Genomic DNA, 20,831 nt, shown 5'->3' with positions numbered 1-20,831 from the left:
AGGAGGATGGAGCCAGGAGGGGGCTGAGAGCTGCTCCCAAGGAGCAAGGGACAAGAGAAAACGGCCTCAATCTGCACCAGGGGAGGTTTAGGTTGGATATTGGAAGCAATTCCTTCCCCAAAGGGCAGTCAGGCATTGGAACAGGCTGCCCAGGGCAGTGCTGGAATCACCATCCCTGGAAGTGTTCACAAACCGTGTAGATGAGGCCCTCAGTGCCATGGGTTATTGGTGGCCTTGGCAGTGCTGGGGAATGGTTGGATTGGATGATCCTAAAGGTTTTTTCCAACCCTGTGATTCTGTGTTGGAAATGCAGAGGCTCCACCGGCCTAGCCTGGCCCTGGTGAGGAAGGCTCTGGTCTGCATGAGAGTGCCCTGGGGGAGGCAGTGAAAGGGGCTGGAGGGAGGCCTTGGTTCTGACGGCACAGGTTGGTGCTGAGGCTTCCGTGGGTGTCAGCCTGGGAGTACACCTAACCCTGCAGCACAGGCTCCTCTCCTCAGTGCTCAGCTTCTGCTGGGGATGGCTGACAGAGGGAGGAGTGTCTGGGGCAGGGCCTGCACACCTGCCACACTGCAGGAAGAGCTTTGAGCAAAAATAAACCAGTTTAATTTATGGCGGTTTGTTTGTTTGGTTTGGTTTTTCAGTGGGTCCGCTTGAGCATGGTTTGTCTCTCACTATGAAGAAAAAGCAGTTATCCCGTTGTGGCTTGCACAGGTTTATTGTGTGTGTGATTAAATCCTGTATAACGCCGGTTAGCCTGTTTATATTTGGCAATAGTTTAAAGACTAATCTGCGGTTTAAAGACTACATTGTATGCCTGGGATAGAATAATCTTATAAATCTTAGCCTTATTTGTTTGTGGTGAAGTTAAAGAAGATTTCATTTACAGTTTTCTGTTTAGGAATTTTATAAGAAATGAGTTTCACTGTAACCACGTGCAGTAGCTGCGGTAAGGAAGTGGTGGTGTTTGCTTTGCCTTCCACTGAATGAAGTAGTTAATGATTTTTTAATTCTTTAGTTCATCATCTATTATGTTTGTTCAGCTTGGAGTACCTTGCAGATTCTTATCTGTGCCTCACTTCAGGGTCATCAGAATGAAGCACTGCCAGGGATGGGGCATCCACAGCTTCTCTGGGCACCCTGTGCCAGGGCCTCAGTACTCTCACAGGGAAGAATTTCTTCCCAATGTCTCATCTCAATCTCCCTTCTGTCCGTTCAAAACCGTTCTCCCTTGTCCTGCTCCTGCAGGCCCTTGTCAAAAGCCCCTCTTCAGCTTTCTTGCTGGCCCCTTTAGGCACTGGAAACTGCACTGAGATCTTCCCTTAAGGAGTGTTCTCTTCTCCAGGCTGACCCAGCCCAGCTCTCGAGCAGAGCTGCTCCAGCCTCTGGGGCATTTCAGTGACCTCTTTTGGACTTGCTCCAACAGCTGGGGAAAGGTCTATGTTACTCTTGTGTTGCTCTAGGTTTTTACTGCTTTTTTTTTTTGTCAGATGTAAATATTCCTTTCTCTTATCTCAGTGAGTTCAAAATGGATCTTAAAGGTCATTCAGGATGGTGATTAGGCAAAAGTGTTCTTGTTTCCTTCTGTGGAGAAATAGGCCATTGAAGGATTTTTAAAGACTACTGTATCTTAAAACAGCTTAGCATGCTAATCCTATTTCTTATCTGGTTTGACAGTGCTTACAGCAGCAAGGTGTTCCGGGTTACTTTCTTGACTTTGGCTGCATCTCTAACTGTACCTCTGCTTGGAGTAACTGTTCTCCTGGATTGCCCTATAGACCCTCAGCCTATAAGGTAAATTGTTGCTTTGTTTTGAAATAAATGTTGTTGAAGGGTGACTTCTTGTGTGTGTTCTGCTGCTGGTTTTGATGGTTTGGTTTGTTTGTGGGTTTGTTTTTTTTCTCCTCACCAAACAGGAGTCAACTGTGTAAAGGGGTTCTAACTGGGCTAAGAAATTGGGGAGTAGTATTATCCACTGCCATGGCTTGCTTTGCATACCCAGCCTGTTTCTGAGCTGCCTTGTGCATTTGATCATTGAAGGAGCTGAATCAATAATGCTGTCCAAGCTGTCAGTGAAGCTTGTGATTCCTTATGTGCACTCTTGCCTTCTGTGAGACAAGAACTGCATTTTTGCTAAGGACCAAGCTGCACCCCTGTTACTGTAGTTCTGCAAAAAGAGACTGTTTGTCTGAATACGTAAGCTCAAAATAGATAACCTGACTGGGTTGATGTAGTGCTTTGTACCATCACAGCCGCACAGTAATGTTATATTTAAAGACAAATCTCACCAAGTAATGCGTCTAGGTGATTTCTGCCCTGTCTGAATTGAGGTCTGTATCAGATGTGTAGTGTAATAGTGAATCCTTCATGTGAGACGATGTGACCTGTTTTGGGAGTTGTGCTTTGACTGCTAGCATAGGGTGAAGTCAAGCTGTTTAATGTTCCTGGCATTTTGAAGTAAGTGAAAGTGCTCAGTCTGATATTTACTGTCATCTCTTATCATAAATCCTTACTGAAAAGGAACAACAACACTGTAAATATCTCTAGAGCTGAAAGAAAGTGTTAATGTGGGAGGGTAGTACTTGCCACTAGGCTATTAGACATAATCTGCCTTATTTCAAATTATAATGAAATGCTTTCTGCTGTGGTTTGGTTTAATAAAACCCAATTCCCTGAACTACATTGGAACTGAACAGTAATTCTGAAAGCCAGTAGTATAAGGCTATGATGCTTTTCCTGTTATATAGGCCTGGTCTGATTCTGGTGCAGAGTAAAAGTATTCTGCATGCTTACGTTTCTTACTTTAAGTCACTTTTATAAGACAGAGAGAATTATTCTTCCTGCCCAAATTGCTGTCTTGCATTGTTGTACATTCTCAATTAGCTTGTTAGCTTAATTGCTAGGGGTGGTTCCAGTGTGTACAGTAGAAAGGATGATTCTGTGTGATGTTTGAGATGTTTGGAAAAAGCTCAAGGAGGTGGATGCTGCCTGAATCAATCCCTTCAGTGAAAGGACACGTTTGAGAAATCCCATTTGCCAGTAGTGATGTTATTCCTGTAAGCCACTGGAAATAATGAGGAATAAGAGGGGAGACAGAGATCAGATGTGAAACTCCACGCGAAATTCCTGCAACTCTGGTTTATTTCCTTTCTCTATGAGCCTGTCTTGGATAATATTGATCTCAGGGAGGATTTTCTGCTTGCAAACACAGCTGTCTGAAGTTCCCAGCAAATGAGTTCCTTATCAGAAGGCTGCTCTTCTCATCTTAACATCTCTAATGCTTGGAAAAAGGGATGAAAACTGAATTTGTGTTAGCATTTTGAAGACAAGTCTGTTGTAAATCACCTGTGACAGAAGCTAGTAATTCATTTGGCTTTGCCAGTGTAGTAATAGATACTTAAAGGAAGGTTTGCTGCCTGTAGCCAGACAGATAAAAGTATGTATCTTTTCTCTCCTGAATTCTTCATGTTGTGAACCTGTTGTCCTTAGTTGTCATGGCTTTTATAGTTTACAGCTTCAGTTGACTTCCTCCAGTCACTGCAGCTTTAGAAACTGTAATGGTTTTTACCACATGAGTTGCAGTGTGGTTGATTACAAATAGGTCCTGGATCCTGTGAACCTGGGCAAAGTTGGGAGTCAAAACTCATCTTTCTGAGGTTCTACAGGTGGAAGGCATTTGCATATGGTCATGTGAGGAGTTTTTAGCATACTCTTGTGAATGTGAACCCCTAATGAGCTTACCACTTTGGACCCGTGTGCAGTTTTTAGTAGTAACTCAAAATCCTTAACTCATGGGGACTGAAGTGGCTTATGTGTGAGTTTTTAAGAACCTAAGAGATTCAAACATCTTGAAGTTTGCCAGCACAGTTACAGCTGTTTTTGAAGCACAGTGCTTTTGAGCCTGGTATTTAAGCTGAAGCTGTGTAACCATCTCACTACTTCTCCATATCTCTGCAGTTAGTTGGAACTCCAGTTGGCTTGAGCATGGCTATTTTTGTGAATAAAGCTTTGCAAGATTTGACCTTATTTTGTTATTTTGAGAGTTGAGTCCATACCCTTTAAGTTTTTGTAACTTACTGCTTTGGGTTGCCCTTTCTCTATGGGAATAAATACAAGTCACGAACAGGAATATTATGGTACAGAAGCAGGTGCGTGCTGGTGCTCAAAGTACTGGAGCACTTTTTTCCCTAGCTGTATGCCCAATAAGCATTTTTTATTATTTGTTTCCTACAGTGTTGGCTCTCAGTGTACTGTAAAATGCCATGCTTTTAAATTTTAAAGCCCTTTTGCTTAGGAATTTTCTTATCTCTACTTAGGAAAAATATTTTGATGCAAACAGCTTGTTCAGCTGAATAAGAAAGCAGCTATTCTTTGTGTGGTGGCAGTGCAGAAATCACAGAATAAGCTAGGCTGGAAAAGACTCTCAAGATCATCCATTCCCCAGCACTGCCAAGGCCACCACTGACCCATGGCACTGAGGGCCTTCTCTACACGGTTTCTTAATACTTCCAGGGACGGTGATTCCAGCACTGCCCTGTGCAGCCTGTTCCAATGCCTGACTGCCCTTTGGGGAAGGAATTGTTCCCAATATCCAGCCTAAACCTCCCCTGGTGCAGCTTGAGGCCTTTTCCTCTTGTCCTGTCTTTTGTTCCTTGGGAGAAGAGACCAGCCCCCTTCTGGCTCCATCCTCCCTTCAGGTAGTTGTAGGGAGTGATAAGGTGTTGTTGGACTTTAAGCTGTATGAATTTCCAGATATATCTTAGGAAAACATAACTGCAACTTTTCTGATCAGAAGCAGAAAATTATGATCCTTGATGAACAGGAGCCAATTTCTCAGCTTGTCAGCTGTGTTTTCTTTTTGGAAATGTGCTGTAAGTAAGGCACAGGTCAGGTTTGCAGGAGTTGGCATACCAGGAAAAGAAAATGGTGCAATGCGTGTTTGCAGATCGAAGTGAGGGATCATGAGGTCTGTGTTCTGTTTTGCAGTTTGAAGGAACCTCCACTCCTGACGGGTGTGCTTGAGCCCAATGTCAAGTTGCGCAAAGCTGAGCGGTTATGGGAAAATCAGCTGCTTGGACCCGAGTCCATTGCCAACATCGGGGGTAAGCACTGACAAAATAACCTTTTAAAGAAGGGTCTCAAAATGTTGCTCCATTGGTCAAGGTTTGTTCAGCAGTACAACTCTTAGATAACAAACTCTGCAAGTTATTTTGAATGTGCAGGGTTTTTCTAGAAATACATGTGTTATGCAACAAAACCTGGCTGCTATATAGTGCTCCATCCCTGGCAGTATTCAAGGCTAGGTTGGACGGGGTTTGGAGCAATCTGGTCTAGTGCAAGGTGTTCCTGCCTGTGGCAGGGGGTTGGAATTAGATTAGAGTAAAGGTCCCTACCAGGCCAAACAAGTCTGTGATTCTGTGATACTGCTTTTCTCCTCTTTACCCAGTGTAAAATAAATCTTGTTTCCAGATTAAAAATCCCTATATTCCAGGAATGAAAGCAGCAACAAGGTAGTCAGGGGCCGCTTATATTTGAAGGCAGTGGTCCCAATTTTCATCTATTTAGCTCTTAACTGGGAATTAATATTTAGAGGGTAATGCCTACTCTTTTAATGCTCACTGCTGCTGAGGGAGCCGAGTTTTGTGGTGTTAATTTTTGCTTATATGTGAGAAAAAAATCTCAGATAGATAGTGTATTTACGTACATGCATTACAGGTGCCATGCCACCTGTGAGCAGTTTCTTAACAAGGTGGCTGGACTGGTAATGTTTCAATGTTTTGTCTCATTGGAAATTGGAAGGAAACCTTCCTGTAAGGGACAACTGACTTACGGGTGGAATAATCAGTCTGGCTGGAAATAAGTTTGGTATGAATAAATGTCGAAGTCTTCTTATTCCCTTTTGAAAGTGTAACTAGCAAACTGAACACTAAATCAGTTAAAATGGAGATGGAAAAGTCGAAGCAGTGGGCTCTTCTAATCCAGTGGTCTTTTATTTAATTTGGTTCTAAGGAAAAGTTTGTGCATTGTTTGTATTCAATGAATCTGTCTGATGGTATCACTTGGCATGAATTTAGTAATTTGGCAAGGATTTGGATTTGGGTAGTTGTTCAGTTGCTGTGGGTTTTGCAATTCTGCTGCAGACCTGATACAATATGAGCATTGGCAGATGTCCAGCAGCCTGTGGACTGTATCAGAGTGAGAAGTCTTATCTAGTCAGGCTCTTGTTGAAGAGTGGTAGGATGGATGCAGTGCCTGATCCAGTTTGATTCTTATGTAGAAATTTGCCCAGAGGGATCAACATAGTGACTAGCCATTAAGTTGTTACATGCATCTTTAACCAAAGATTTGTACTACTTATGGGTGAAAAGCTTCATATCCCATACTCATAACTGCTAGGGCTTCAATCCTTCCTCTTCGTTCTCAGTTGGAAAAAATCTAACTAAATACTCTTATTTGCCTTCATCTTTCCCCTTCCCTCTTTATTCTGTTGCTGTGACTGAAGAAGACTGTTACTTTACCTTAAACATGCTAATAGAAGGATTGTGTAGAAGGATGTGTGCCACTAAAGTTTTGTGATGAAGCTAATCACACCAGTTGTTTTTGCAGATGTGCTATTTACTGGGACAGCTGATGGGAAGATTATCAAAATTGAAGATGGAGAAATACAAACAATAGCCAGAATTGGCCACGGTCCTTGTGGTGAGTGACACCTCCTGAACGTCATGTGCCTCAGAGTGTCTAGGTCAAGGCTTGTGTTGATTAAACTGGTGTTCTGTCCCGATTTCTCATGTAAGTGCGTATCTTCCTTGATAGAGATTTATAACAGCAGGGGGATTGGAACAAGATGATTTTAAGGTTCTTTCCAACCCTGATCATTCTATGATTCTATAATAACAGAAATATGAATAGATTTGTATGAATGGAAATATGTATATAAGCACTGAAAGGAACAGTAGAACAAAGGGCCCAAGGAATGAGAGTGGGTGCACTTGGTTTATGTCACGACTACAAGGCCTGCACTCTTGCAAGGCTTCAGCATAGATGTCTCAGAATCAGCTAGGCTGGGAAAGACTGTTAAGATCATTAAGTCCAGCTGCTGACCCAGGACTGCCAAGCCCACCACTAAAGCATGTCACTAAGGGCCTTGTCTACATGGTTTCTGAACACTTCTAGGGATGGTGACTCCACTGCCCTGGGCAGCCTGTTCCAGTGCCTGATTAAAATGCCTGATGTGCTGGTAGAAGATCCTGTACAACACCGGGAGGAAGACGAGGTTGAAGTACATCACAAATAACATTCCTTTTCCTGTTAGCTGATCTAGAAAAGTACATGTCATAAATAAGCAAACAAAAAAAATGGGCAGCAACCTGGCCTAATAGTTATGGAAGCTGAAGTCAGCAGAATTCTGAGGTGAAGGGCCACCCCAGAGCCTTCTCTTCTTGAAGGTCTTTTCCAACCTGCTTGATTCTATGATTAGGCTCTGGACTGATTTGGAAGCACTCTCTTGGCTGCCTAACAGGTAGGGCAGCCTTGGCACTGACAGCCAGTCTGCTACCAGCTGCACTTCCAGCTGCTGCTTAGGCATGAATGTGGATTGGAACAAATATAAAAAATTACCTCTTCACTGTTCCTTTCTTCTAAACTTGTACAGCTTGGGAGAGGTGGGAAGATTATGTTGTCCTATTTCTTTGGGGCCAAAGAGGTATTGGGGAGTGTAGACTTCATCTTGCCCTGCTTTGAGTTCAGAAGGGATGTGGAAAGGCTGACTACCTTCTCCAGAAGTTCACTTGCTGATCTTTGAAACTACAGATGTTCCTCAGGACTCACTCAAGTAGACAAAATCTATAGATTTCTGTATTCCCCTTCCTCCTCACACAGATGTCTTCAGGGTCTATGTGTACAGTTTGACCTGTGTAGGTAGCCTGAATGCTTTGTATTTATTTCTGTTTGGAAAACCATTTTAAAATTCTTTCCTAAGGAACCCGTGATGATGAGCCAACGTGTGGAAGACCACTTGGCATCAGAGTGGGACCAAATAACACCCTTTTTGTGGCAGATGCTTATTATGGACTCTATGAAGTTAATCCCGGTACAGGTATGACTTTTTTGCTCAGAAGGTCTCTTCTACTGACAAACCTGGGCTTCATTTGCAGTTTTGTCAGGCATTGCAGGCAAAGCAATGCCTGCTGCTTTTGTAGAGTGCCTTGTGGCTGTTTGGATGAAAAATGCCATGCAGGACTCGGTATTTATTGTCTTGTAGCAATCACTTCCTCTCTCTATCTGTATGTCTGGATCAGAATTACCAGTGCCTTATCTTCTTGTGACATATGCTTTTTGGTTGTCAAAATTGGTACCTCAGGATCCATGAATAAAGCTTTATGTAGCTGCTTCAGTTTTCATCAAGGGAATTAAAAATACTGCTGTTACACAAGCTTTTTGCCATGTTTGCTGTACTTGTGTTTCTGTCCTGACCTTGCGGTATGTTAGTGAGGAGCTTTTAACTCCATGTAACTCCAGTTGATACAAAGTGAAGAAGGATGTATTTTTGGTACAGCTGAAGATCAAGTGGCTTGTTCCTGCTGAGAAAGGCACTATTGCTTCATGCCCTTCATTGTATGTCCCTGAGCCAGAACTCAGTTTCAGGAGCTGTGCTGTCAGAAAGTAAGATTTGCTTTTGTGTAGGGTTGATTTTTCTGACAGTTTACATCTCCAAATTGGCTTCAGGAAGGGAGAGGAAGGCTAGTCAAATGCTGGGTGAGATGTAACAGAAGGGCTCAAGACTGTGTGGCTCTGGGAGCGTATGATCAGGGTCTCCCCTTTTGATGGGACAACTGCCATATTGCCTCAGTCATGACAAAACAAACCAACCCGAAACTCATACCCAAGGATGATTTTAATAGCTTTTTGGTTAATTTTTAGAGATTTGCTGGGTAATGTGTCAGAGCTGACTGTGGTAGAGCAGTTTAGTGAAACTTCTGATGTTTTAATGTTGAGAAAGTACTATTTGTTCCTACAGGGAAAGAGGCAATAGTGTTTGGGACCTGAGTTACTACTTGGTTTCATATGGGCTTAAGAAACCCGGAAAATCATGCACTTACCAGTAGGGAACATCATCTACTGTTCCAATTTTTCCAAAGAGCGTTTTCTTCTGGTCGTTCACGTTTGTTGTTGAGTTGTTCTGTTATAACTGAGAATCTTATTAGTTAACAGAGGCATGAATGATAAAAATATGAAGTACCTGCTAATTTCCTGTTAGTATTTCACTCCTTTCCAAGGCAGGACATAATAAAAGCTTGTTCTGTACGTCTTCTGTTTTTAATTCTTCTTTTTGTAACCAGGTGAAACGAAAATGCTCGTGTCAACCAAAACACCAATTGAAGGTCAGAAGCTGTCATTTGTGAATGACCTTACAGTGACCAGGGATGGGAGGAAAATCTACTTCACTGACTCCAGTAGCAAATGGCAAAGGCGAGACTACTTATACTTGATCATGGAAGGCTCAGATGATGGGCGGCAAGTATCTTTTCCAAAGACATTTAACTTATTGTCAGCTCAGCTGTAGGAAGGTACTCCACCACTTCCTTGGTCGTCTTTTTCTCTTTATGCATCCCCTGTGTAAACCCTGCACTGCCCAGGAGAGGGTGAGAGAAGGTGTGGATGTGGCTAAAGAAAACTGCAGTGAAATAACTGAGATTCCTCTTTTTTCCTTCAAGAGCAATTGCAGGGAACATTTGTTTTAAAAGGGGAGATGTTGGCATTACGTCCAGCCCACATCCTTCATGAATGCTGCCAATCTCAAGTGCCTTAGTATTTCTGCTGTGTTCATAAACAAATGGTTCCTGGCTCTTCTGCCTTTTTAACTTGGGTGAAGTGCATGTGAGAGAAGATCCAATGCCTGGAGAAGAAAGCCAGGATGAGTAAATAAATGCCTTCACTCTAAATCATATTCTTTCTTTTCAGTCTGCTGGAATATGACACAGTGACAAAAGAAGTGAAGGTCTTAATGGTGGGGCTAAGGTTTCCCAATGGTGTCCAGCTCTCTCCTGCGGAAGACTTTGTCCTGGTGCAGGAGACAACCATGGCTAGAATCAGGAGGTGAGTATGATTTTGGTGAACTTATTACTACTTTCTGTTCAGATACTGTTTATGTAAATGAATTGAATCACAAAAGATACTCTACACTCTATTCATTCCAAGTTACCAAGGCAAAGAAGGTGGCCTTCAGTACTTAAGGTTTTGTTTTCACTGTAAACATCTGGACTGCATAATCTTTTTATCATAGACTCCTTTCCTGGGGAGCAGAATGGGACTGTGCTGTATTTCCCTGCACCAAAAGAAGGAAAAAATAAATTCTTTTTATTTTTTTTTGAAGTCAATTCCTTTTGGGACTTTTATTTATTACTTAGACTGCTTGAGTTAAGATGTCCTAATCCTACTGTCTATACCTTTCAGGTATTATGTATCTGGGCTGATGAAAGGTGGAGCAGATATGTTTGTTGAGAATATGCCTGGTCTTCCAGATAATATCAGGTTAAGCAGCTCTGGAGGATATTGGGTAGCTATGGCAGCTGTCCGTCCCAATCCTGGATTTTCTTTGCTGGATTTCTTGTCTGAAAAACCATGGATTAAAAGGATGATATTTAAGGTAAAAAAAAACCCAAATCACCTTTAGTTATAGGAGTAGAAGTGACAAATACTTAGTTTGTCCTGGTTCTTCCTCTTGACAAGATTTTACAGTTTTTTTTAGGGCCATGGTTAAAGCTGTTGTGGTTGCCCCCAGGTAGAACAGCCATTTTGTGTTCATAGGAAGTAAAACTAGCATTTGCTTCTGAGTAGCAGGTACACATCTCTTAAGTTGTTTTCCATCTTGATGGAAAAAGAGACTGTCTCTGCCCTAGTCATGCATCAAGACAGGACGTACACTTGGATATGTGAAGACCTCACCTTTGTGCCCAAAGTGCCTAAACTACTTATTGCCAGATGTCTGGAGAGCATTTGGGAAGTCTGACCTGTTCTAATGACTACCCTAGACATCCTAGGAGAGTGTGCATGTTAGGTATGCTGCTAGGTGCTGGCTCAATATGCCTGTTGTTGTGTCACATCCACCCTTTAGGATGAGGATGAGCAAGAATAATGTATTTTGTAAGGAATATCTGATGCTAAGGAAATGGCATGGTGCTTTTTAAACAGTACAAAGACTTGAAAGCACTTCTCAAAAACACCCCCATAAATAAACAAGCAGTGTTTAGGGTGAAAGTTAACGTGTTAAGCCTGTGTATAGAATCATAGAATCACTTGGGTTGGAGAAGACCTTTAAGATCATTGAGTTCAACCATTAACCTATTCTCAATGAAAATAAATATCAGACTTCTTAATTCCTACCAAGAGGAGTGGCTGCAGAACTGGCCTGGTGAGATTTCCTCCATACATGTCGTCACACCTTTTTGCCAGTGGAGGTGATCAACTGCAAAATCATTTACCTGTGTGGAAAATATGAGGGACAGTATCAGGCTGGTTTTGAGCTACAGGCAGACAAATCCAAGGGGGAAAAAGGCCTATTCCTCAAAAAGAATGAGTTTTCTGAAGAAAGTGAAGGAATAGACACTTTAGGAAGACCTGTTACAGGGTCATTTCCTTGGCCAGGTCTTCTCTTTGCATCCTTTTCTTCCAAATTTGTATGCTTACGTTTGCCTCTTGAGGAAGGAGATGGCATTGAGGTAGCCTAGATAGTACATGGGAAGGCAATGACTTTGGTTAATCCTTAGTTTTGCCCACCAGGCTCTAGATGAACAGTTACAGTTTTACCTGTTATTAGAGCCTCAGTTATGGCTTTAAAATCGTCCTTGTCCTACAGAAGGAAGACTACCATGTATTAAAGCATTAGTTGAAATTCAAAAGGTGAACACAGAACAGAGTAATACTGTTTACACAGAATGTGTGCTTATGTTCTTGGCTGCTTCTTCCAAGGAGAGTGGTCTTTGTCTGAGTGTCTGAGATCTAATTGCGGAGAACAAAATCTTCTGTTGTTAATTCTCTTTTTTTCTCTTTTAGTTGCTGAGTCAGGAAACTGTGACAAAGTTTGTGCCCAAATACAGCCTTGTTGTTGAACTAAGCGAGACAGGAGCCTACAAAAGAAGCTTTCATGATCCCAATGGGGTAACAGTAGCTTACGTTAGCGAGGCACATGAGCACAATGGATATCTTTACCTGGGCTCCTTCCGGTCTCCGTTTATTTGCAGACTGAATCTTCAGCATGTTTAACTGCCCATCCATGATAAAGTGCCGCTGTCCTAGAATACTCCAGAGGTACGAGGGAAGTGTGTGCTTCAGCCAGCATGTGACCAAGGACAAAACGTGAAAGACAGTCTGTTCATGTGCAGTAGTGCTGTTCTGGTGCCATAGGAAAACGTACAGCTCGCTGTACTTGTCCTCTTCCTTGTTTTGTCTGCTCTTGTTTTGGAGTTGGCATGCCTCATTGTTGGTATCTGAGGAGTATGGTGGGGCATCTTCATACCGTTATGTGCTCCTTAAAGAAAATCTGTTGCTTTTCCATGCTCAGCTCTGTTTGGAGTTGTCCTAATCATCTGTCACCTTTAATGTAACTGTATGTTTTCTTATACTGGGAGGATTTGTGATGTATGGAATTTAACTGTGTATGATTCAGGTTGAAGAGGATGTCCTGCATGTGTTTATTTCTGTTTTAGAACCTCCTGTTCAGGAGAGATTACAGTGCATGTTCTAATGTCATACCATGGTGCTGTGGTAGAGGCAGCAACATCCAGAACATGCCTAGAAATCTAGTTACACCATTTGGGTTTCTTCAGTTCCAGCCTGTGTAATCAACATCAGACACTACAATTAGCTGTTAATCAAGATGCAGAATCAACTTGCCTGTGATCTGTGGACTCCTGTGTTTTGTTATAGCACTGTAGTCAGATGATGAATGAAAGTTGCATTTTCTATGTTATTAAAGACTAGTTTAGCTGGTTTAAAAGGGGTCAGTGGTGGTATTTCCCCCATGTTTACCAGGTCCTGTATGTCTCCTGTACATGATGTAGGTGGGCATTCCTGAGGGATGTAGGAGGGAAGAGGGCCAGCTGCAGGAATCCTCTTCAGCATGTGTTTTATGGAGAATTGGTAAATATTTTGGGGAAACTAGTGTCTGAAGATGGGCATGGACTAAAAGGCCCCTGTAAAATACAGCAATAACAGATGAGGAAGGCTTTGGTAGAGTATCTTAGAATGCAGTAGTAACTCATGGATGCTTTCTGGCATCTCCAGAGGAAATTGTTTGCTTCCTCTATTAACAGGTACCTTGCTTGGTAAATCCAGAGAATGCTCTTCTGACAACTACTACAAAGGAAAGGCTGTGCTGTTACATTTTAAATAAGAGGGTTTGCATCTTAAAGAACTAAAGGGGTTGCTTATCTGTATCATTTAGGGATTGAGTCGTGCTTTGTGAAGACTTTGCTGCACTCTCTTTTTCTGCCACTGGGTGATAGTCAAACATAAAGCTACACTATTGCTCGTTTTGCTCACCTTTGAAATGGGAATAATCAAGATTTGATTGAGATATAATGCAAAACACCAGAGAAGGGAAAGGTGACGTTAAAAATGTCATCTGCTTTCACTGGCCTTCTGCACTCATCTTCATTAATGGAGGGATGTGCAAATGAAAGCATTTCTTCTCTGTCAGTGCTTCTGTCACCTTGCTCTGTGTGACTGCCAGGCTGCGGCAGTCATGTGGCTGCAAGCCCTCTTGCTATGAAATTTGAGCTGGATGAGATCTTAAATTGGGGTTGCAAAACCAAGTCTGTTGTGGAGCTTGTGTCATGCTGGTGCTTCAGTAGCCTTGCGGCAAGCCCAGCTTTGCCTGTTGGTGCATAGTTACCTCTAATGATTCATTTGCTGGAGTATCTTAACTGAACAACTTGTACTGTCTTTTGCAGTGAAAGAGACCTTGGCATGCCAAATGGGATAGCTTTTGTGTGACTAATTCCCTTCTAAGACAATGTTCAAGAACGTATGAAATGGGAAAGAAAATAGGCTGTAATGCTACTGATATCAGGAAGGATAAGATGTATGAAGAGTTGTCTCTGGGTCTGATCTTTTTTCTTTTCTTCTACCCACTGCTGAAGACTGTCGCAGTACACTAATGAACCTGTGGTCACACCAAGAAGTTCTTGAGTCTTCTTTAGCTAGCTGTGAGCTCAGCAGCAAGTACAGCAGACCCAAAGGTCATGGGAATAACTTGCTTTTCTTGGGGAAGGGGAAGGAGAATGTCAAATATGAGAGATACTTCACAGAGTGGCCTTTCTTGACGGGACGGTTGTTATAAAGGCTGAAATTGGTGGTGTCACTGCTAATAGGAGTGTCGATATTGCTGCACGAAGGCAATAACTGTCAGAAGAAAAGGGGTGTTTTGGGGAAGAAAGTCCAACAGGGCCCTGACTTTATGCCTGTTTTAAGGAAGCAGTTACCAAAATCCTGACGAATAAGTGCTTTAGTCCACTGTACTGTAAGTAATAATCTGTGCACATGTGAAGAGTGAAGGCTGCAGGAAGGGTGGGCACCCACCTAGAAAAGACCATTAGTCTACTAAACTTGACTCTGAGCTGTGATCAGCCAGAGACCAAATGTCACATATTAACCTGAATGAAACATCATTGTTTAACCTCGGCGAAAATATGCTTTGAGAATATGGTTGGGTTTATTTGTCTTGACATTTGCAATGATGCCCTTTTATAGCCCAGATTAGCTATGATTTAAATAGAAGCAGTAGTTACTGTGTCATCTGTGGGCTGTGGGTGTTTTTCAAGCATTTGACTCAAGCACAGCCTTATCCATACTCTTGTCTGGAAGAAAGAACAAGTCTACCTCACGCATTCCTGACAAGTAAGTTTAACTTTTTCTCTAGCAATGGAGGCTCTTAAGACTTTTTTTTTCTGGTATGTATATGTATCCTCAGGCAAGCTATCCCACTGCTATAAAGCTTTCATCAATACTGTAGTCACATGTGCTGTGGTTTAGACTTCACATCAGAGCTGCGTGAAGATTTGTCACAGGATAAAGCAAGTCCAACAGAGCTCCCTAGGTGTGTTTACATGGCTTGGAAGTTCAGCCAGAGCTTGGATGGCTCTACTGAATGAATGACAACATGTTCTCATCTACAGTTTAGTTTTGGATAAACAGGTACACAACTGGATAGCAATGAATTCAGTCAGGGCAGGCTGTGTCTTTGTAGCTTCTGATCATCTTTCTCAGGGAGAAACCATGTGCTTTGAGAGAAAAGGGAAAACTTGCCTGTAAGTCAGGCTCTTGTGGGGAAAGGTGAGTCAGTGACAGTGAGCAACAGGAACATGTGCTATATGTAGCCAGGGCATTATCCAGACCTCAAAATAGCATTTCAGCATCTGCAAATAAAAGAATTGATGAGGAGATTCAGGGGGCTGCTTGCTGGTCTCTGCATCATGGGCTGTGATCAGGTAGGACGGCACAGCCTCGTTCTTTCTGCTCTCTTTATCCTAGGGAAAGTAGTTTGCTAGATAATGGTGGCTTTGTTGGAAAGCCCATCTAAGGGTTTCCTCCTCCCAGGAAATGTCTGTTCAGAACCTTCTGTATTTTGGCACACTTTGTTACCGAGGAAGAGGGACTAGATGGCTGTGCCCGAGTTGACTCCTCACACAGAAGAGCAGGCCCTGAATGCATGAGAGGTACTACACTGTACCTGTCATATATATTCACAGAATGGTTTGGGTTGGGAGGGACCTGCCACAGGGACAGATAAATGATAACCCTGGTATACTGATAACCCTGCCGTGCTCCAGCTGGTCCTGCACAGAGGAGGCTTGTAGCTGTCCTGAGACATGGCAGAGCTGCTCTGATGGTGACTATACAGCTAGAGATGGCCAAGAATCCCCTGCAGCTACTGGGTACCCCAAAGGAATTAGACATGTACCTGTTGCAGGCTTTTTTCCTTCTGGAAGTGACAGCTATCCAGGCTGGAGTGCTCCCTCTTCTTACACACGGTGCGTTCAATCTCCACAGACAGCATATATTTCAGCCCTCTGACGATCTAGAGAAAGCAGTTTCCTCCTTTAAAGTAAGGGCAGGGGAAAGGGATGCCAAAGTTTTGGCTGGGAATCAAGTGGTACCTCTGTACCTCTGTGTGTGAAGTGTTTTGTTACTAGGGTAGGGATGGGGTAGCCAAGCTCTGTGGAGCAGTTGAAGGGGACAGAGGAACACGAGCTGTTTATCTTTAGGCATCCATAGCAGTCCTGAGGAGGATCAGGGCGCCTGTATCTTGGGTGCTTTGTGGGAGAGTCAATTGGTAAATGATTTGGAGGGCCACCAGTAGTCTGAGCTCTTCTTACCTGAACCATAGCTTTGTTTATCTGTGATTCCTTAAACAGAAAAAGGTCATTGGAACTGTTGTTGTATCTGTAGACTCCAAAGCGAGCTGCCTTGCGGACACCAGGGTTGTCAGTGTTCATGGGGACAGGGAAACCAGGTTTCACGGTTGAATTAGGTGGTAGGACGTAGGTAGCTGAAACAGCACAGAGCACAAATGCAGAACACATCAGGAGCCTGAGGTGGTGGAAGTTCAGCCCTCTGAACTAGTGCTAAACCTCACTTGTCCATAGCACTGGTACTTCAGGACTCTGTCACCTCCGTTACAAAGTCATTTTCCTTTATATGTTTGTGATGGTGAAACAACCCTGTGGAATGAAGTGACATCAAAAGATGCTGCTAGAAGTGGTAGCAGAGCTCAGAGTGACTTAGAAGAAGCCATACTATCATGAGTATTATTTAGAACATCTCTGGCATGATGACTCCTGGCTCATAGAAGTCCAGCTTTGAATCTAAAGATAGATCATGTTGCTCAGAATAGAGTATGATTTTTGATAACTTAAGAGGCCCTGGCTTGCAGAGCCCTGCTGCTCTTAGCTGGCATGCCAAGTTCAACTTGCAGAGATCAGTCTTTCCCACCCCCCCGTAATGCTTTGATGGCATCTTGAAGTTTTTATTTTAGGGGGATTTAGGTGGTGATAAAGGTGAGGGGGAGATATCTTCCTTCTACATACTGAGAGTTGTTATCCCTCTCCTCTGAGAGGGAGAGGATGCTCTACAGCTGGGCACAGGGAAGGACCTGGGGCAGACCTTGGACCAGCAGAACAGGCTGCTTTGGGTGCTGAAGTGCTGCTGCCCTTACGAAAATGCAAAGGACCATCTTCTTGCCACAGCCATGAGGTGGAGGAGGAATGTGTGTAAGAGATGGAAACTGGAGGGGGGAACCCATAAGCTTTTGAGTTTGAGCACTCCTTTCCACACACTGTATGTTCTTACTTGGTTGTGTAGCTCATTTCCCTATGCCCTGCTTGTTTTTTCAGTAACTTTGAAGAAGCTTGAAGCTAACAGTATGTCCTTTTTTTCTCCCCTCTTACACTTGCCTTCCTTTCTCTTTTCCTGCTTGTGAAATACACAGGTTGAGGATTTTTCCCTCTTGCTTGTAAGTTACTGTGCAACCACTGCTGATGCCAAGACCATGGCCCTTGGAGCTCATGCTCTGTGTGTAGGCAGTGAGCCTGCCTATGCATGCAAACGTGCGCACAGAGCTTGGGCTAAATGTGCTGCGAAAGTTAAGGTTCTTATCACCTCCAGCTCTTTCACAGCTAGATTTCTCACTCACAGCCAAATGTGGACTGTGAATTTAAGCCAGTTTCCACTGAGAAACCAGAGCAGAAAAGAGAGCGGCAACCTGAGCTACCCTAGCACTGGGAAAGTCTGCCAGGCTGAGGGCAGCTCAGTGGCTTGGGCTCTTCTGGCTGCTCTGCAGGACCTTGCTTGTATCTATGCTCTTAGACCTGTTGGAGAATCAGATGTGGCAGTGGTTGGGGTGCCAACAGCAGAACCTGTCCCTCACAGGAGGAGGAGATAACCATGAGCTTTTTCAAACTCAGCACAAGGTCCTTTGCTGCTTGATATCCCTCAACACTTCTAGAGTCATGGTGGCATCTATTTTAGGCATATGGGGCAGGGTGGGTGAGGCTGAGCTCATGCTGTAGACAGATGCAGACAGATAGCACACTGGTAATAAACCATATGTTGTAGGTAGGTGGTAGGCTTGTGTAGATGGCATGGCTTTCACCCAGGGGTCCTGGCACTGCACCTCCTTCACCCATTGCAACTTGGTACTGAGAAGGACTTGGACCAGAGTAAAGTGAGTACTGAATCCACTGAGCCATGGGAGAACATTACCAACCCACTCTCTTCTCCCCTGCCCTGCTTTCTTCTAGGGATTCATATTCCTCAAGATTAGGACTTTGGTTTTCTTTATATGCTTTGAGTTTTATTCAAGGCAGCTGCTGCATAATACCTGCACTGCTCTGAAATAACTTTTGATGTTTGGAATAGTTTGCACCACTCCTTCTAAAGCCCAGCAACTCTCTGGTGTGGGGCACCTGTAGTTCTGATTCTCTTCACCACAACCTTTCATGAGAGCTTCTTACAGGATCACAGATGGATTTAGGTTGGAAGGGATCTTAAAGCTCATCCAGTTCGAACCCCCTGCCACGGACAGGGACACCTGCCACTAGAGCAGGTTGCTCCAATCCCAGTTCACCTTGGCCTTCTTCCCTAGCTTAGCCTTTGGGGGCCATTACCTTTGAAAGTTGAATGTGTTCATGGTGATGGCCCTGCTTCAGGAGCAAAGCAGAACAGCCCAGAGGATGTGCTCTCATGGCTTGGAAAAGCAGCCCTGAGAGCCAGAGCATTTGTATTTTCGGACCCCATCCTTTGCTTCTGGGTTTGGAAATGGGAAGAGACGGGAGAAAATCTGCCCCCCACCCCCCCTTCTGTTGGGTGGTAGCAGTGTAGACTCTTGCTCTAACAGGCAACTGCCTGCTATTAAGCAAGAGAAGGCTGCTGTTGCAGGCATGAGTTGAATGTTGTATTTGGAGGCTCTCTCTTGTGCTTTCCTCATTGAGGAATACTCTGGGGGCTCCGTTTCTGCAGGAGGAGACAGCACTCCTGTGGATGCTCCCTCCCAGCCTGCAGTGAAGCAAACGGGCAGACAGCAACAGGTTGCTCTTTGTTTTTCCTTCCCCATGAGGTGCTTTCAAAACCTCCTCCCCATTACCAGGAGCAAGCCTTTATCTACATTTCAGATGCAGCAGAGTTCCTGCAGGCCTCCGCAACCCCCAGAGGAAACCACAGCTGAAGAAAAGCTGCCAGCCAAGCAAGCACCATGCCCCTGGGTGCGTTGGTACTGTGTGTATGGGAGCCAGAGTGAAACTGAACTAGAGCTAAAACCTGCAGAGGAAACACTCCTGTCTGCAGCTCCCATTCTAAAGATTTAAGGCCAGCTGCAATCAAGAGAGTTTCCTTGCTCAGCAAAGAAAGGAATGTCACACAGTAATGCTTCATTAAAGGCAGCTAATCGGCACTCAAGTGCCCATCTGCACTTAGCAGTCAAATTGTTACCCACAGTCTTTAGATTTAATAATCAAGGTCGTGCAGAGTTTAAACACAGACAAATAACTTAAAACCATCTCTAGAATCCGTCAGTGCTGTCCCTGGATAACGTGGTTTGCTGCAAGGGGAGAAAGTCTTTCAAGCAGTTGGGTTTTCAGCTGCAGCCTGAGCCAGCATGGGCAGTAGCTGAAGGGTGGTTAGTTACCAGTGCATTAGAAAGCAGCACTCACAGGACCTAAAGCACAAGGAAAACAGCCACCGCTTCCCACTCTTACCTCCTGAAGCTGTGCTGAAGCTCCAGAATGCTACACAGCAAAGAGCGGTGAAGCTGCAGGTCAAGTTCACTGCCATCTCCACCACTTCAGATGAGGACCCCGCCTGCAAAGAGGAGTGACAGCCCTGCTTCCTGCAGGGGAAGATGTGCCTCTGGGTGCTCTTATTGGCTGGGAGGAAAGAGGAAAACCCCCATAATCATCACAGCTCTGATGCAGACTTTGTCTCCTGCCGATGACCACGTACCCCAAAGCTCTGCCTTGGTGATAACAGCACCAGCCCTGCATCAGACAGGGACTTTGCACAACCTCTGAGGATCATGAAGCAAAAGCATGGGCAGATAGGTGTGATGTGGCACTGGGAAGTGTGTGTGTGTGTGAGGGCAGTACCAGTCATGTGCTTTAAGATTCGTGGGGAAATGTAATCCCTAAGAAATGGGCAATGAACCATGGGGATGTTGTTCTTGACTTGTATAGAATCATAGAGTAGCTTGGGTTGGAAGGGACCTTCGCAGGTCATTTGGTCCAGCACCCCTGCAATGAGCAGGGACATCTTCAAGTAGGTCAGGTATATGGGTGTCTGTGTGAGGAGAAGCCTGATGGAGAGGATGGGCCCACTCTCTTGCTCCCCCTGACATGGAAATGTGGGGTTTGGTTGAGGAAGACAAGGAAGGTTTAGGGGTACCTGCCCGAGGGGGCTGTGTGGAGCAGAGCCGGTTGCCAAGGGGTTTTGGTTTTGTTGGCAGAGATGAACACTCTGCCCCACATTTACAGCAGGAAAGGGCTGTGTTAGGCTCAGGGGAGGTGAGGTTATCTCTAGATGCTCCCCAGAGAGCAAGAGAAACACGGGCAGAGGGGTAGCTTAACCCTCTGTGGCTTCTAGGGTTTTCCAGCTCTGGGGTTGGATTCCCCAGGGTCAGTACTTGGTTTCCATGGAGGTTCTCTCCAGGCAGGGCTGTCCCATGGCAAGGAGCTTGCAAGTATGGGGAAAGGGCTTTGTTGTGAGACCTTGTGATGGACCTGAAATAACCAGTGTCCAGATGCAGGAGACTGGGAAATGAACTGATAAATCACTGCAGGGCTGAGAG

General features: G+C 44.2%; 2 protein-coding genes across 2 annotated transcripts in view; one reads left to right on the top strand and one right to left on the bottom strand.

Moving 5' to 3' along the window:
- APMAP (adipocyte plasma membrane associated protein) overlaps positions 1-12,895 on the top strand; it is a 173,464-nt gene extending 160,569 nt beyond the window's left edge. Inside the window, exons 3-10 of the mRNA XM_061367134.1 lie at positions 1,676-1,792; positions 4,985-5,100; positions 6,605-6,697; positions 7,977-8,093; positions 9,337-9,511; positions 9,959-10,093; positions 10,451-10,643; positions 12,050-12,895. Of these exons, the coding sequence (XP_061223118.1) occupies positions 1,676-1,792; positions 4,985-5,100; positions 6,605-6,697; positions 7,977-8,093; positions 9,337-9,511; positions 9,959-10,093; positions 10,451-10,643; positions 12,050-12,259 (1,156 nt within the window). The 3' untranslated portion in view covers positions 12,260-12,895. The remainder of the gene's footprint in view (positions 1-1,675; positions 1,793-4,984; positions 5,101-6,604; positions 6,698-7,976; positions 8,094-9,336; positions 9,512-9,958; positions 10,094-10,450; positions 10,644-12,049) is intronic.
- A 2,405-nt stretch (positions 12,896-15,300) lies between these two features.
- CST7 (cystatin F) lies at positions 15,301-20,511 on the bottom strand. Its single transcript, XM_061367150.1, has 4 exons — positions 19,747-20,511; positions 16,372-16,544; positions 15,957-16,073; positions 15,301-15,411 (listed from the first exon to the last, which is right to left on the bottom strand). The coding sequence occupies exons 1-4, from the start codon at positions 19,820-19,822 to the stop codon at positions 15,334-15,336; spliced, it is 444 nt and encodes a 147-aa protein (XP_061223134.1). The 5' UTR covers positions 19,823-20,511; the 3' UTR covers positions 15,301-15,333.
- Between the last annotated feature and the right edge of the window lie 320 nt (positions 20,512-20,831).

This window comes from Neopsephotus bourkii, unplaced genomic scaffold (genome assembly GCF_033783945.1).
Source record: "Neopsephotus bourkii isolate Nb327-2 ecotype Australia unplaced genomic scaffold, CSIRO-AGI_Nbou_v1 NB_1373, whole genome shotgun sequence".
NCBI lineage: Eukaryota > Metazoa > Chordata > Aves > Psittaciformes > Psittacidae > Neopsephotus > Neopsephotus bourkii.
The sequence above is the reverse complement of the archived record's forward strand: the minus strand, read 5'-3'. Positions and strand labels throughout refer to the sequence as shown.